Here is a 16,911-nt window from a genome sequence, read left to right on the forward strand (position 1 = left end):
TGATAAGTGTGACAAAATCATTTTACTGCTTTGGACAGCCGCAAACAGAGCTGCACAGCAATCAAGATTACACAGGGTAGGAGGGGAATCCATGGAAGCAGCAATCAGATTTTTAAATGATTTTGAAAACAAGATTCCTGTACATTTTCATACCAATTAACCCCATCCATGCCCTTGCCATTCCATGAACATGTGCTCAAAAAATAGAACGATAAACAAACATTTGCAGATATGCTTGACGGCTGGAAAAAATGATGAAAGTCAGGTATTAAGCAAACTCTGTGTGCTGGGCACCTCAGCAGCTCATCTGCCTTTGTACTCAGCCTATCAGATGAGGAGCCCATCTGTCTCTGGGTCCTCTTTTAGTTAAGAAATAAATGCCAACCAAACAATCCTAAATGTGCTTGATCTAAATTTAATCTATACTTAACTTTTTAGTTATCATACTTGCATCTATCTCCATCATTTTATATCACTTGCCCTATTCACACAGCACTCTCTCCCATTTCTTTACATTCTCATGTTCACAATCTATCCATATTACGGTTCTAGTTTTTCTCTCTGGTGCTTAGTTGCAAGCCAACAAAAGTCAGGATGTATAACACATAAACATGTAAATATTATCAGTGAACACACCACTGGGTTTAACGCAAGTCAGTATCAGCATATTACACTCTCTACTTTGCAGTTCCATTATAGGCTCAACACCACTGGTCGTAAAACTTGTATTCTGGGCCCAGGCCTGTGATAGTAATAATGAAAAAAAAAAGGGTCATTGCTTTTTCCAACTGAATGAAAAATTAAAATTGCTAGGGCACTTAGCTCAAAAGGAAAATTGGCAAATTAACAAAATGAAGAAACAAAATATTAATGGCTCACATTGTGAAAGAGAAAGTAAATAATTTAAGATGGGCTGAGGAGAGAGAATTCAGTTACCAAAGAGATGAAAATTGAGCCTAACTCAATTCCAATGTGGTTTAGCATCTATTTCTTTTCTTCTGTAATCACTGATAACCATGGAGAACGGATAGCTGCATGGGCGGTGGCCTTCGACAGGCAAATTTATATTTTTGCCATGGCCATGTATTTGTCTCAGTCTCAGGGTATTCAGCCATTTTACCCTGATCTGTAAGACTCTCTGTTGTCAACATGTTTCTCTACCTAGCTTGACGCTGAATTCAGAACTTTGACCTATTTTGGTTTTCATTTTTCATCTGAAATTTCATGTTTCAAACGGGCCTCTACTTCATGAAGCAAAGCACCTTAACTCCAGCCTGTTGCTGGTCTTTTGCCTTTGGGGAAATGACTGTTAAAATTTCATTGGCCTGGCTACATTAGCTCAGTTACCCTTCATACCCATAAAGTTGAAGGGATACCCAGGCATTTTACAATCACTATCTGGAAAGAGGTAATGACAGGCTGTGGCCACATTACATTTATTGTACGTGAGACCTGTAACAGCCATTATGGGATCAAGGTAAAGAGGAAAAATGTATGACAGATGTCATGTTCCCTGGTGACTTAAGTATTCAGTCTCCATCTAACCTAGTTTAAAAACCAAGTCAAAATGTATCTTTACGGGTAATGTATTACAGGACAACTTCAGGGCAGCCTGATGAAATAACTATAAGCCACACATTAAGAATACTAAGTATAAAACCCACCTACACACTCTGGGCTGAAATACATAAAGAAAGAAAGAAAAACAAAACAAAACAAAGCAAAAAGCTGTTTTCCCTTTTTGAGTCCCTTTCCCTTTGCATTCTGCAATAGAAAGTTTTGCTTTCCACCGTGTGATTAAATAACCTTTGAAAAGAGTTCATGGTTACATTGAGAAAGGGATGACCCAAAGCTTATAAAATGTAAATGATAGAATGATTTTAGCTATGTCATTTCTTTTTGTAGTTTATTATGCTAGGCTAGAGAACAGGCATCATGCCCACCTACATTACAAAACACCAGATAGAGGGAATCTAAAATCTGAAAGAAAAAGTTAGTGGGTTCCAAACGTATCTTGCTTGAGACAAAGGTAATATTTGATGGTCTTGGTTGTCTGAAGTAGAGATAGACAGGGAAGACAAGAGGTAATGTCCCTAATTCCTTAAAAGAAGACATACAAATAGCCAAGAGGTATATGAAAAAAAAAATGCTCAGTATCACTAATCATCAGAGAAATGCAAATTGAAACCACCATGAGACATCACCTCAAATTTGTTAAAATGGTTATAATAAAAAAGATGAAAGATAAGTGTCAGCAAGGATGTGAAGTAAAGGGAGCCCTTCTACACTGTTGGGAATGTAAATTAGTAGAGCCATTATGGAAAACGGTATGGGTGTTCCTCAGAAAGTTAAAAAGAACTACCATATACTCCAGCAATATCACCATTAGGTATTTAAAGGAAATGAAATCAGCAAGTCAAGAAGGTATCTGCACTGTCATGTGAATTACAGCACTATTCACAGCAGCTAAGACATGGAATCAACTTAAGTGCCCATCAGCAGATGAATGGATAAAGAAGTGTGGTATATATACACAATGAAGTACTATTCAGCAATTAAAAAGGAGAAAATCTTGCCAGTTGCAGCAACATGGATGAACCTGGACGGCATTATGTTACATGAAATAAACCACACACAGAAAGACAAATACCGTAAATCTCACTTATATGTGAGGTATATAAAGATCAAACTCAGGGAAACAGAGAATAGAATGATGGTCACCAGAGACTAGGGAATGGTGGCGTTGAAGAAATGTTGGCCAAAGGACATAAACTTCCAGCTAGACAGGAGGAGTAAGTTTAAGAGATTATTCATCATGGTGACTACAGTTAAAAACAATATGTCTTGTACTTGAAACTTGCTAAAGAGTAGATTTTAAGTGTTCTCACCACAAAAGAAGTAAGTATGTAAAATAACGTGTGTGTTAAATAGCTTGTTTTAGCCATTCCACAATGTATACATATATCAAAACATCATGTTGTGCTCCATAAGTATAGACAGTTTTTACTTGCCAATTAAAAATAGATAACAAATAGATAGATAAAGAGATAGATAAGAAGTAATGTCGTCAAATCAGGCACTATACTGACAGCTTTGCTTACCTAAACTGTTAAATTTCACAATAACCTAGACAGGATGTGTTATTATACCTAGTTTACTGATGAGGAGATGACTAAAACAAAGGGATTCGTGAAGGCCACAGAGCTTGTAAGGGACAGATTTTTTAATTAGGTTCAGCATTAATTTAGTAGTAGTGAAGGCCACAGAGCTTCTAAGGGACAGATTTTTAACTAGGTTCTGTGTTAATTTGGCTAATTTGGTGGTGTGTTGTTTGTGGTGGTAGTGGTAGGTGTGATGTGTGTGTAGGAGTGTTCTTTTTAAAATAATTCACAGTAGGATGTCTTAATATAGAATTCTCCTAGTTTAAATAAAATATATAGTATATTTTAGAATAAAATGAAATAAACATATATGCCTTAGAATTTGCAAAGCTTAGGAACAAAAAGTTGATGCCTCTAGATTGTTAAAAATACCTTTGTCTCAAGGGTTCATGATTTAGCTTTTTCTGATGCTCCACTATGTAGAAACTGAACTCGTCTATCTTTAAGGTATGCCTGCATTATCTGAGTTGAGAAGAACAATAAAGAATATCCAGCTGTTGGGGTAGGAGAAACAGTTGATACAATCATCTGCAAATCAAGTTCACCATTTACATTACTGCCCACCTATCTTAGAAAGTTTGCTGCAGGTATCCTAGGGCTTGTGTACTAAAACAGACACAGTTTGGGTTAGCTTTTTGTTATAGCTCTATGTGGAGTTGGTTTAAAAATAACCTTCCCATATTTATATGTTGCAAAAAAGAAAACAAAAGCAGGCATGAAGTGATTTGGCTTTGGTACCATAGTGTGCTAAATTCTGATAATGTATCTGTTGAAAATTCAGTGTAGCTTGGGCAGTGTGCATTCTATTCTGCTGTTAGATCACTCCTTCTGCTTTACCTTTTTCATAGCACCTTCTACAGTCTGGACTAATATCATTATTTTGGATGAGTTGTTTATTCTCTCCCCTTCACTGGAATGTAAATTCCAGGACAGCCATGGCCTGGATGTCTTGCTTGACACCATATAAATTGACTGTTGATTCCCTCCAGCTAACAGGATAGTGGCTTGTCCCTGAAATATCTAATGAGCATCCTCTTCACTCGCTGGGTAATCCACTGTTACAAATAGTTTACATGTTTATGTAATATTTTGCTTGTTTTTATTTTAATCTCACAACAATGAACTCAGAAGTTTTTTTTGTCTTTCCTTCATTTATAAAAACAGGAAAAGTGCTGTTAAAGCAGGACTTGAATGCTGTGTGTCTAGTGCCCAGAATAGTGCCTGATGCCAAATAAGACTTTAATAAATTAACTGATGTGTTGATTTAATTATTAATTGCAATAAATTTACAAATATAGAATAAAAATAATTATGAATGTGCTTGGCAAGGACAAGGCTTTCAATAAATATTATTAGTCAAATGATATAGGCAAACATATTTCAAAAGCAAAGATGAAGTTCCCATTGGCAGGGTTTGCACTTTAGTCTTCATTAGTCTAGTAAAAAGGAGTTTACAAGGCATAATTCCCTTTAGGACTAAATTTTATAAAGGGTATAGAAAAAGGAACCTGAACCATATCAAACCTTTCCATTCAGTGTCCAAAAGAAGTTGACAGTTCAAAGGTTTTTGGAGTGGCCTATAATATAAAAAAGAGACAATAGCAGCTATTATGTAAAAAATGGATTTGAACTTAAATCTACAACAAAATTTAGTTTAACAAGAATTGACAAGGTTATTAAGTAAGAAATCAGAAACTAGTCTCTGGGTTTTCCCCTCTAGACAAGGTAAAATTTTCTTAGTCAAAGGATATTTCTCTTCAGTTCCTAGAAAAATCTGCTAGGCCCCAGGAAGGTGGCCTAAGACTGACAGCAATGGACTTGTCTTTTAAAGGGGTTGGAGCTTCACCCTTCAGCCGAAAGGAGCTAGGAACCTTCTTCCCACAGGTTAGTGCCATAAAGAGCACAATGCACATGGAAGTCAAACACATCATGGAAAAATCTAAGCACAGAGCATACAGAGAAACTACAAAATTGGTAGGTTCTGAAGCTGCATATTTTTCCACAATAATAATAACAATTCACAACCTATATAAGAACCACACTTGAATCCTGAAATCAACAAAGTATAAGGATATTGGAATTAGACAACATGTATAAAGATATTAATTAAAGAGATCCTCTGTCATTTTTTCAAAAGGATCAGGAGTAGGTTAAATTAACAAGTAAGCTAAACCATGCTACTACATATTGTCGACGTGAATGGACCAGCTAATATCAAAAAGTGCAAACACATAGCTTTTCACAAACAAGACCAGGAGCTCTGCTAACACGTTCACACTTTCATGATGAAAGCCTTGGTGAGTGAGGACAGGGAGGCAGGATTTAAATCTTCACTCACTCCCTTGGCCAGGTACCATTCGACATGGTATAACTTCACAACCCATCCCCAAACCCTATCTTCAGGATAGTGTTTGAGAAATGCAGATAATGGAAAAAAAATACATTTTTAAACCACACATGCAATGCCAAGAGAACCTTAAAGCAATCAATCTTTTTTAAATAAGAAAGAAGCAAATTCAATAGCATCTGAGCAACAGATGAGAATTAAAGCAAAATCTGTTGGCTAATGGTAACAGCTTTGTGTTCTTTGTTGTTGAAAATGTGCAAGTAGCAGCAACTCCAATATGCTCACAAACTCAGATGCAAAAGGCTATGGAAAACAGTTGCTATTTTTACATGGAAGATAAAATCAAACACCACCTTTCAGATTTTAATTTTGCTAAAATCGTGGAAAGAAACAAAGCCTGAGGTGCTAAATGTCTAAAGGATCCAGGGCCTGTGATTTCTACTATATGAAAATACAGAATATATTGGACAATAAAAGGAAAGAGCCAGCACTGTTTTATGGGCAATGAAGTATGAACCTGCCAAATCAAATCATCTAAAATAAAATATAAAGTTAAGGTTTAATTTAGTAATATTCTAGAAAATGGAATATGTGAAGCTCTAACAGTTTTTATATTTATAGACTATTTTAGTTAAATCCTTCAATAGTGTTTTTTGTTAATACCTTAAAGAAAAAACTTCTTTATACATTACTATATTATAAAAGGAGCAATAATAATTATGATAACTATATTAGTTTTCTATTGATGCTGTAAGAAATTGCAATTAACAGTGGTTCAAAGAACACAACAGGACTAAAACCAAGGGGTTGTTACACTGTATTCCTTTCTAGATGCTCCCCAGAGAGAATCCATTTCCTTGCCCTTTCCAGATCCTAGAGGCTGCCCGCATTCCTTGGCTCATGGTCCCCTCCCTCCATCTTGAAATTTGGCAACACTATATTTCCCTGACTCTCACTTCCACAGTCACCTTTTCTTCTTTAACCTTTAAGGCCCCTTGTGATTACACTGGGCCTATTAGGGAAAATGCAGGATAATCACCTTATATTCAGGTCAGCTGATCAACCACCTTAATTCCATCTGCAACCTTAACTTTCCTGTCAGGTAACATAATATTTACACAGGTACTGGGGGTTAGGATGTAGACATCTTTGGGGGTCACTATTATGTTTACTACAATAATTAAGATTCATTGAATGTTTATTGCTTGCCAGGCATAGGTCTAAGCATTACATCTAATAAAATGTAATTCTCACAAAAATGGTAATTCTATTATGCTTCTCATGTTTCAAATGAGGAAACTGAGACAAAGGAAATTAAAGAACTTGCTCAATGTTACAGAGGTGGAAATTAGAGTGGCCAGGATTGAACTCAGAAATCCATATGCAGAACCTGTAATTTTCACCTCTCAATTCTATCACTTAAAGACAAAATTCCTTATCTAAATATATTCCAATTGCATGTCGTCATTATCATCAAGATGGTTAACTCATAGTTCATAAATTTTGGCAATCCTAATAATTATCAAGAATATGGGCAAGTTTAAAATTCAAAATGGCAACTGGAAGGACAGAGTCTACAGAGGCCATCAGGAAAAATGTCTATTGAGAGATCTGACCCAATCTGGCATTTACTAGACTATAGATCATATTCAATAAAATGTATGGGAGGCCATTATTTTGGACTGAGCTCCTTCATTAGGCCACAACAGACCAGACCAAACCAGAATGGAGTCACTCATGCTATGTGTCACATAATCAAACTGAACTTAGAAATGCGTCAGTTTTCCAAAATATAGGAGATTCCCAGCAACAGATCAAGGAGGACCAGTGACATGAGATAGAATGATAAAGAGGTCCCTCTACTTTAACGCTATAAAGAATGTAATTTTGAAATGAGCAATTCTCTTTTTGTTCCTTGCTTCTGTTTTCTTCAGTCTTTTTCTGCCCATGAAGCTCACACCTTCTGCTCATCTCACTCAAGTGCCTTTCTATTCTGTAGATGGGATGTGGACCAATTTATGAATCACTAATAAAAGACAATTAAATTCTTATACCTTAATTTGCTAAAATATTGTTCTTTCAATGTTAATTTTTTGAGATGGGGTTTTACTCTGTTGCCAAGGCTGGAGTCCAGTGAAGGGATCATGACTCAATGCATCCTCTACCTCCCAGGCTAAGTCAATCCTCCCACCTCAGCCTCCTGAGTAGCTGGGACTGTAGGCACATGCCACCATGCCCAGCTAATTTGTGTTTTTTTGCTTTTTTTTTTTTGTAGAGATGGAATTTTGCCATATTGTTCAAGCTTGACTGGTAACTCCTGGGCTCAAGTGATCTGCCCCCCTGGCCTCCCAAAGTGCTGGCATTACATGCCTGAGCCACTATGCCTAGCCAAAATTTTGTTTTTTAATAGTCAGATACTATTATGACATCAGGCCTGCTGGGGTGACATCAGGCCTGCTGGGGTAACCTCAGTCCAGGTGATAGCAGGGCCACAGCAAGTCTTGTCATAACATATCCAGGGGCAACAACAGTCCGAAGATTTTGTGCCTGAGGAAACTTGTTTAGCATTTCATGAGCACTGGAAATGTAATGGGAAGGCTCACTGGTGTCAGGATTATTTATGTTCCCTAAATGTCACTTATATATGGGATGATGGAACTTTCCTTTCTATCTGGAAATTTCCATTGACAATCACAAAATGAGAACAATGGCAGCAAACTCACCCGGCATTCTTAAATGAGATATCTCCTAAGGGTTACATAACAGGTGGCCAAACTAGCCCTAAACCATCATCTCCCATCATTCACCTTCAGCCCATGGAAGAGAAGTATAGCAATCAATTAATTTGAGAAGAAATTATAGGAGTAAAGAAAGTAATAAAAAGGGGTACTTCTGCCTTTAACGCCCAACAAAGTAAGTGAGAGGGCTACAAGAAAACCCCTCAGGGAATCTGGAGTTAGTTATATAAAAGGAGATTGTCACCCTACTTCCTACCTGTTTATTTTGTGACTTGCAAAAATTGACTGCCTCCTCCCTTCCCTATGCCTGAGAGCATTCTTTGGAGGGTCTGATGTTTGCTCCTGGAGTGAGGAGGCCCAGAGCTGGTGTGGGACGTGCCTGGAGAAGTCTGAAGATGCAAGGCTGGTTGGAACATCTCTATGGTGGGGTGAGGAGAAGTGGAACAGTAGGAAGTAGCTGTACTTGCATCATTTGGAGGGGCAGGAGACCAGGGACTCTAGTGATCCAAGTTGATGCTGTGGCAGTAAGCTAGTCTAGAGCTGTCTCAGACTGGAACTGTCTAAGAAGTCTACCAACTGTGGTAAGGAGACTCAGGGGTGTATGTCTGAGGTCAGAGGTTTAGGGGAATAGGTCAATGGGAAAACGACCTCCATTAGTGACTGGTAGAGTAAGGAGCACTCTAAAAAATCCACAAAAATAGCCACAAAGGTTCCTCGATGGCCAGATTACACCAGATACCCAGTTAAGTAAAATTCTACCCTATTGAATCTTGTCTTTCTTTGTCTCCTGGTTCCAAAGACTCAAAATAGGAGAAGATAGAATTCTGCCTCCCACCATACCATAGGATGCTCCTTGTGGTTCAGATCCAACAGGCAGAAAGGAAAAAAAGCTTTGATTGATATTGGATTAAACATTTTAGCCCTCAACAAACAGGTTGTTTCTTTTACCCAAAAGTGACCAGAAACCTATCAGCCAGAAAGCTGAGATAACATCAGGTTGTGAAGGCAGCCTCAATAGTGCATACTTGAAGGTGAGAGAAGAAACAAAGCTGTTTTCTGATGGTACCCTGTTGAGCCCTGCCTACACAATGGCTATTTAGCCTATGAAATCTTATCTCACAGCTATGCTGGATCAGTAGAGGAAGTATGCTGGCCTCATTTTAAAAGTGAGGAAAGTAAGGCTCAGGGAAGCTAAGCAGTATGTGTGAAGCCCTGATACTCACATGTGAAGAGTCAAGGATCCACAATGGGGCATCTGACCCCAGACCCAGGGACATCTCCCCTGTATCACCGCACCTCTGTAGGTGACAAGTGATGTGCCCAGTGGCCTGGCCACTGCACACCTAGAGTCACAGGGGATGAGATTCATCTACCCTGACTTCCATACTTCAAGAGAGGTGTTCCAGAGGGAACATGCAGGGCTTCTCCACATCTCCCTTTCCCTGTGCTGCCAGTGGCAGTACTTATTTTCTTAACACTTCGGTACAAAGGGCTGCAGGTATTGTTCATGCCTCTATCAAGCATTGGCCTTTCTTTTATGGTGTAATCATAGCTCACTGAAGCCTTGAACTCCGGGGCTCAAGCCATTCTCTGGCCTTGGTCTCTGATGTACTTCGGACTACAGGCGGGTGCCACTGTGACTGGCAATTTTTTTTTCTTAGAAATAGGGTCTCCTGCCTGTAATCCCAGCATGTTGGGAGGCCAAGGCAGATCACTTGAGGTTAGGAGTTTGAGAGTAGGCTGGCTGGCCAACACGGTGAAACTCCATCTCCACTAAAAATATAAAAATGAGCTGGGTGTTGTGGTGCGTGCCTATAGTCCCAGTTACTCAGGAGGCTGAGGTGGGAGAACTGTTTGAAGCTGGAAGGCAAAGGTTGTAGTGAGCCAAGATTGCGCCACTGCACTCCAGCCTTGGTGACAAAATGAGACTCTATCTCAAAAAAAAAAAAAAAAAAAAAAAAAAAAAAGAGAGAGAAGAAAAATGCTCTCCCTATGTTGCCCTGCCTGGTCTTGAACTCCTGGGCTCAAGCAATCATCCCAACCTCCCAAAGTACTGAGATTACAAAGGCATGAGCCACTGTGCCTGACATAGTGTTGACCTGTCTTTGACAACGAACTTAGGACAGTGTCCTGTCATCACTGGAAGCTTTCCCAGCAAGCTCCTCTGCCTCTGCAGAAAGAGAGCAAGCACGGTCACAGTTGAGAGCTGTATGCATTTAGCTGAAGATCAGGGAAAGTGTGCACGTTGTTCTGAGTACATATAAAGGAGTTTCACCAGGAGAAACAAAATGAGAAACAAACCCAACTTTGCCTTCAAAGCAGGCCCGTACCTTAGCATGGCGCCAAAACCCTTCTTCTTAATTTTCCTTTCTGGATCTTCATTCTCCTCTTTGCGCTTTTTCTCCTTGACTTTCAGTTTGCCCTTTTCCTTTTTCTTCTCCTTCTCTTTCGCTTTTTTGACTTTTCTGGCTTTATTTTCCACGTCCTCTAGCTCCAAGCTCCCCTGAGGGGCAGATTCACACTTCAGAGCTCCTTGGCCAGAGTGAGAGCTCTTATCAGACAGACCGTCTGTACAGAGAAAAAGAATCAATACCCATGGTCAGGGGCACAGGCAGTTAGTACACAGAGAACGCAAGCACGTAGAATGCAAAAGAATGAATAACAGCACTCTGGAGTTCTACCCTTCCATGTGGTTACTTGTGCCCTTTGAAGATCTAACTGCCTAAATCTGGTTACTTCAAGCAAGATTTGATGCTGGGAGTGGGGAAAACCAGTTGCTTAGCTGGTAGTATGAAAGGCCTGATACGTGTTCAAGTACTAATCTCTCTGAAAGGTGGCTTGTTAACCTCAATCATCAGAAAGCCCACATGCTAGGAAATAAACAGGGCGAGGAGAGAGTTTTGAGTACAAAATATCCCAACTGCTTCTACCCAATTAATGCGGTTGGAGTCTTTGGATTGATGCTGCCTCTAATGACTCGAATGAGAATGTCAAGAATTGCATACTTAGTGCTTCTATCCTCAGGGTAAGTGACAGTTGGTCCTTGTGGGAAAGTGAAGAAGAACATTTCTTTAGCCTTGCACTGTAAAATAAATTGCATATTACGTTCTCCAATTTCATGTTCGTTAAGCCAAAGGGCAAAACATATCAGGAAAATGAATTACTTTTAATATCAAAAATATAATTGTGATCCTTAAATCATTTTTCTCTGTAGTTAAGCACACATTCTTGCCCGTGATTTGCAGATGATAATGAGACGAAGAAACCATTTGGGGAAGCAAATTGTCCTACCAGCTTCTAATTCTTCAGGTCCATCGTAGGATTTGTCAATGGCGGCTCTAAAGCTCTCATTACAGCCTCGGCCTCGAACCATGTGCGGCCGGGGCCTGTGAAAGGGAAGGTCATTCTTCCGAACCTCAGCCACTGCGGTCTGCAGACTCTCCAAGGAACTGGACTTTTTCAAACCCAGAGTTGGACCAAAATCTTTGCTTGGAGATTCTGGAAAAGAAAGGGCAAAAGGTCACCCCTCTCCTAATGGGGCAGTGTGGCATAATGCTACTGTTCTAAGAATACTTCTGTCTGGACAGCCCAAAAAAGGGGTGTTAAGTAGGTGGGAGTTTGGGTTATCCTCCAGGTTTGCCACCTTTTGTGACCTTGAACAAGTGGTTTGACTTCTCTGAGCCTCTGTTTCCTTTTCTAAAGTTGTGATAAGACTTAATATGACTATATGTACATTTCTATGTAGAAATGTATATGCATGTGTGTCTATATGCACATATACACACATATGAATTTAAAAGGTTGTAGCTATTTACAGAGATTATATGAGTGTGAATGAAAGTGATGTGAGTATACACACACACACATGCAAACTCACAGACACACATACAAACATACAAGCACCTAACATGATGAGAGCTTCTCTTCCAGTCCTGTCCTAGGCACTCCACACATTACAGCTTTTATCATTGCCATGGTTGCTCATATGATTAGTAAGAAACACACTGAGCATGGAAATAAAAAAAAACATTGAAGTGACTGTGATTTTTGTAATTTAACACTTTACCTTACTCTACTGGCTATTAATGTATGGTAAGTGCAATGTATTTAATCAATCAATCAATAAAGTAAAGCAAGAAAGAAAACAACTTTTCTGTGTCAATGTATTGTTCTGAATGTATTCCTATTTGGGCATGTAGAAAAGGAGCAACCTTTTATGCAATATAAAATTATAAAACAGAAAATATAGAGCACACCTGAATTTTAATCATCTCTTTTCTGGTATATAATGCTTTTCATTTATGCGGTCTGCCTTGCCCTGTACCTGCCCCCTCTTACTCTATTCCTTGACCTCCATTCTCACCCCCAGCTAGTCTCCCAATTATCAATAACAGGATTAGGTTATATAAATATTAGCAGCACAAGGATTATCTTTATGATGGAAGGAATTCCATCAGGGCTCTTGTTTCCACATTCAAAGCTTTTCCACCAGGGTCACAGCTCACATGCCTTTTCAGTTATGAAGGAGACTACTGTCATGAAGAGGCTCTGCTTGCCTTTCTGGAAATAAACGACTGGCCATTTGTCAATAGATGGAGTACCCATTAAGAATTATGTATGTAAAGTACCTACTTCAATGTCTAGCACCTAGCGAGGCTCAATAAATGGCACTACCTTTTATTACTGTCGTCACTATTTTTGCTTCTACCGTCACTGCCACTATGAACACTACTGCAAGCAGCTTAACACAGCATTTAGGAAAATAAAAGAAGTACAACAAAGGCCTGATACATATATATATAGCCAAGTGAAGTGAAATAGCAATACAGACCTTTTCATATAATCTGAACATGTTAAAAACAGTCAACATAATGGTAATAATCCTAATAGCTGACAATGCATGAAGTGCTTGGTCTGTGTTAAGCACTATTCTAAATGTCTTACCCACAATAACTTCCTACAATCCTTACAGTTGTGCTACTGGTACTTCTGTTAGCCTCATTTTACAGATTCAGAAATTGAGGTACACAGCACTGAAATAACTTGTCTAAAGTTACACGCTTAACAAGCATCCAGACCAGGAGCTGGGCCGAGGCAGCCTAGTTCCAGCGTTTCTGCTGTGTACCATGTACTTTACTGTCTAAAGATGTATTTGGTCTCCACCCTCTATTTGATTACGGTCAAACAGCTTAATTGCCCTACATTTTCCTCATTTCTAAAATAAAAATATTAGGCCAGATTAACCCTGGAGCCTAGTCCAGGAGGCAAATTGTAAAAATTGGACGTTGCTTTTATAGACTCGTCATTAACTTACAGGAGACAACTTTGCACTTTGAGTAATCTGTAGGATGACAATAAACACTGCATGTTAGAGGTGACAGTGTATATTCAATAAATGCAACAGAGATAAGACTAAGCAAAAAAAAAATACAAGAAATTTCAGGGACAAATTTCAGGTATTACTTGCAAGTCATAAATACTGAGGATGTGTTACTATTAACTCCAGAAAGAGACATATTTCTTATTCCCAGGAAGGAAGACAAGTTGAAGAAACAGAAATTGAATAAGATCATTTCTGACAAGGAAAAAAAGGCACCACAGAGGTTTGGGGGTATTGAAGCACTAGTAAAAGCTTTGGAGTTTACAGAAAATATTTTATAACATCAACACTTAGGATGTCTGACGTGAAGTTTGGTGAAAACATGAAGATGAAAACTATCCGAGAAAGCCCTGATTCTCTGTTAACAACAGTAACCGTCTTTTATTTATTAATTGCCATTCAGGAGATTACATTAGATCCCAAACTGTAAGCATTCATGTCAACCTTTAGCAATAAATTCCAGGGAACATGAGAGTGAATAAATTGTCCAAGATATAAGGCACGTTATCTAAAAGGAGCTCATCTGAAGCTCAGCAAGAAGTCATAGCTAAGAAGAAATAAATACACTGTTACTCATTCTAAGCAAACTGAACATTAAGGATTCATGGATTTTGCAAGATTAATAGAGTTGGCAATTAATTCACTCTATATAAATAGAAGTCACAAAGTAGAAATACTAACTGATGTTGGGCAATATTACAACCTAGCCCTACTGGACATAATATATGGTAATATGAGAAGCAAAAATGGTGGTTGAGTCCTTAGGTTGTAAATGTAGACTCTGGAGTTTTCAAGATTGGAAAAAGAAATTCTATTTGTTCCTGGAGAATGCACAAGATGTAGTGGTAGAATAGGGACTGATGTTAGAAAAGAGAACCAAAATCAGGAACGTCCTTATAAGGCTTTAGATGTACAGTGAACTGACTGAACTGGGACTCTGACAAGGACCTCCACCAGGGAACCCCCTGTCTTTCATATGTTTGAGACCTCCTAATAGAAGACCAAGGCTATCTGCCGTGGAAGGGATTATAATGTCAATCAATAGGCATTAGTGTTAAATTCCAACAAAACACCTGGAATAAAATATTCTCCCTGTACAGATTGTGTGGAGTATAATAAATTGCCACATTCAATCCCTTCTTCCCTACTCTTATTCTCACCAATTTCAGTTTAGGTTGATGGTGTGTAGAAAATTTTAGAAGATTCACTGTCTATGTCTAGCCTCACCATTTACACAAATCACATTTTTTTTCAAGGCTTTCACTAAAAGCAGAGGTCTCAAATAGAGCTCTCTTTCAAGTGAGTAATTTTTGAAAATCAAAACCTCAGCCATTTGATCCCATTGAAGTTATCCCAAAATACGATGACTCTTCATATTTTTGTCTGTAGCTGATGTGATATTGGTTGTGGCTTCTATGTTCATGTTCTTTAAGATTGAGATGAACAGATCCCCCCCTCACAAACATGAGCTCAGTATACACAAGGTTCATGAAACAGATGACACACAATTATCAAGGGTGCTAAAAAAAGGATCTCACATGATTAAAAATTATTCTCAAGGTGGTATAATAAAAAGATTCTTAATGTCAGCTGCCCAATTTTCTCTTAAAATTATGGTCTCATATAAAAATGCCACTGAAATATTGTATTTTAAAAAGATGTTATAGCACTTTTAAAGATTTCATCTGTTTCCAAATGAAGGATTGGCTTGACACAGTCCCAAACAGAGTAGAGAAAAATTTCAGGGTCATATCTTCCGGACAAATCCATCCTCAGATACATCCCCTAATACCCCTCCATCCCCCAAAAACAGTGTTATGAAAAGAATGAGCATGCGCGTGTGCACACACACATACACACATACACACACACACACACACACACACACACACACACACCCCAAGACTAAAGATTTAAAGAAGCTGTGCCACACAAAATGCCATGTCACCTGTAGACATAAAAAGGGTGGCAACAGGCCCATGAGAGAGCTACCACCTAGTTGGAGAGGTGCCACTGTGAGACTGATTCTTAAGATGCTAAGAAACTGCTGCCCCAGCCTTCCAGGTATTAAGGAAAGCCTGATTTCAGCATGCTATGAAACAGAAGGTCCTTCCTGGAGGACTGTTTGGATGCAGATCTCAGTTTCCCTGACTCAGTCTTTGATTCCTGCCTCTGCCTTACAGCTAAGCACTGCTGTTGCTTCTCTACAGGCAGATGATTTGAATAATAGAGAATAAAACTGTCTAGGAGGTAGTAGTCAATACTGAACGATTAAAAGGAGGCTGTAGAATATCCAAACATTCCCTGCTCTGCCAATTCCTTCCTGATTTAACAACCTCTTTGTGCCTCAGTTCCCTTATCTATAAAATTGAGGATAGGAAAAGCATAGAAGAGTCCTTGGCATATGGTGACTGCTCGCTCATAAAGCACTGGAGATCATTAATGTCACAGTCACTTTTGTACCACCTGTAAACATTTCAATGAGTGAAATTGTAGATTTGGTTCAACCCATCATTGAATTCTTAAACACGACCATGCATTCTACAAAACAGCTAAAAAGGGCTTCATAAAAAATGTCTTCCCTTTTTATTTAAAAAGGGAAAGGACCCTTAATTTTTTTTTTTTCAAACAATGCCTTACAGTTCTTCTTTTGACACAGGTATATATATGTTCATCTGCTCATCACATATAGAGGCTATTGTTGGGAAGATTAATAGTGGAGTCATGGTTGCCCTTTTCCATAGGCTATAATCACTTAATTAGTCTGAGATTTAATTGGCAATGTTTGAACTTCCCACTTTAGCATTAAAGGTCTCTCAATAAAGAATGCCTTAATCCAGAAGACCAGTAATTGGGTCTTCCATTATTGATGAAATTGCTTCCAATACACCCATATTAAAAAATGAGAAATTATTTTAGGGAAGGTATTCACTTCCAGATACATGGCAAGTTTTTCTCCCAGCTAGAGCTTTGTAATTAACAAATACTTATGATAAATTAACAATAAATAATGTATTAATTTGTACATTTCAATAACATCAATAGCCCTCAAGGCACTTAGTGAAAATTAATTAAGTTAGAGTCCTTCCTTCTAAAATAAAGGGATTGTGCCCCATAGTAGATTAGGGATCAAGATTATTATAATGCCATCCAGGGGTCACAGCATGAAACCTGGAATGAAAATTTGTCAAGATAGCTTGCTTTTATTATCAATTTGGCCTTGCCGTATTATGAGCAGCCAACTTGGACAAACACAATAGAAATGCCTTACCTGCTGCTTGGGGA

General features: G+C 38.6%; 1 protein-coding gene across 5 annotated transcripts in view; it reads right to left on the bottom strand.

Moving 5' to 3' along the window:
• Window positions 1-16,911, bottom strand: part of PARD3B (par-3 family cell polarity regulator beta) — a 1,103,682-nt gene that overhangs the window by 332,357 nt on the left and 754,414 nt on the right. For all 5 annotated transcript variants that reach the window (XM_074399193.1, XM_003925625.4, XM_074399194.1 and 2 more), the window contains 2 exons: window positions 11,538-11,744; window positions 10,577-10,814 (listed from right to left, as the gene is read on the bottom strand). In XM_074399193.1, coding sequence (XP_074255294.1) covers window positions 10,577-10,814; window positions 11,538-11,744 — 445 coding nt within the window. The remainder of the gene's footprint in view (window positions 1-10,576; window positions 10,815-11,537; window positions 11,745-16,911) is intronic.

Source organism: Saimiri boliviensis, chromosome 5 (assembly GCF_048565385.1).
Source record: "Saimiri boliviensis isolate mSaiBol1 chromosome 5, mSaiBol1.pri, whole genome shotgun sequence".
Taxonomy (NCBI): domain Eukaryota; kingdom Metazoa; phylum Chordata; class Mammalia; order Primates; family Cebidae; genus Saimiri; species Saimiri boliviensis.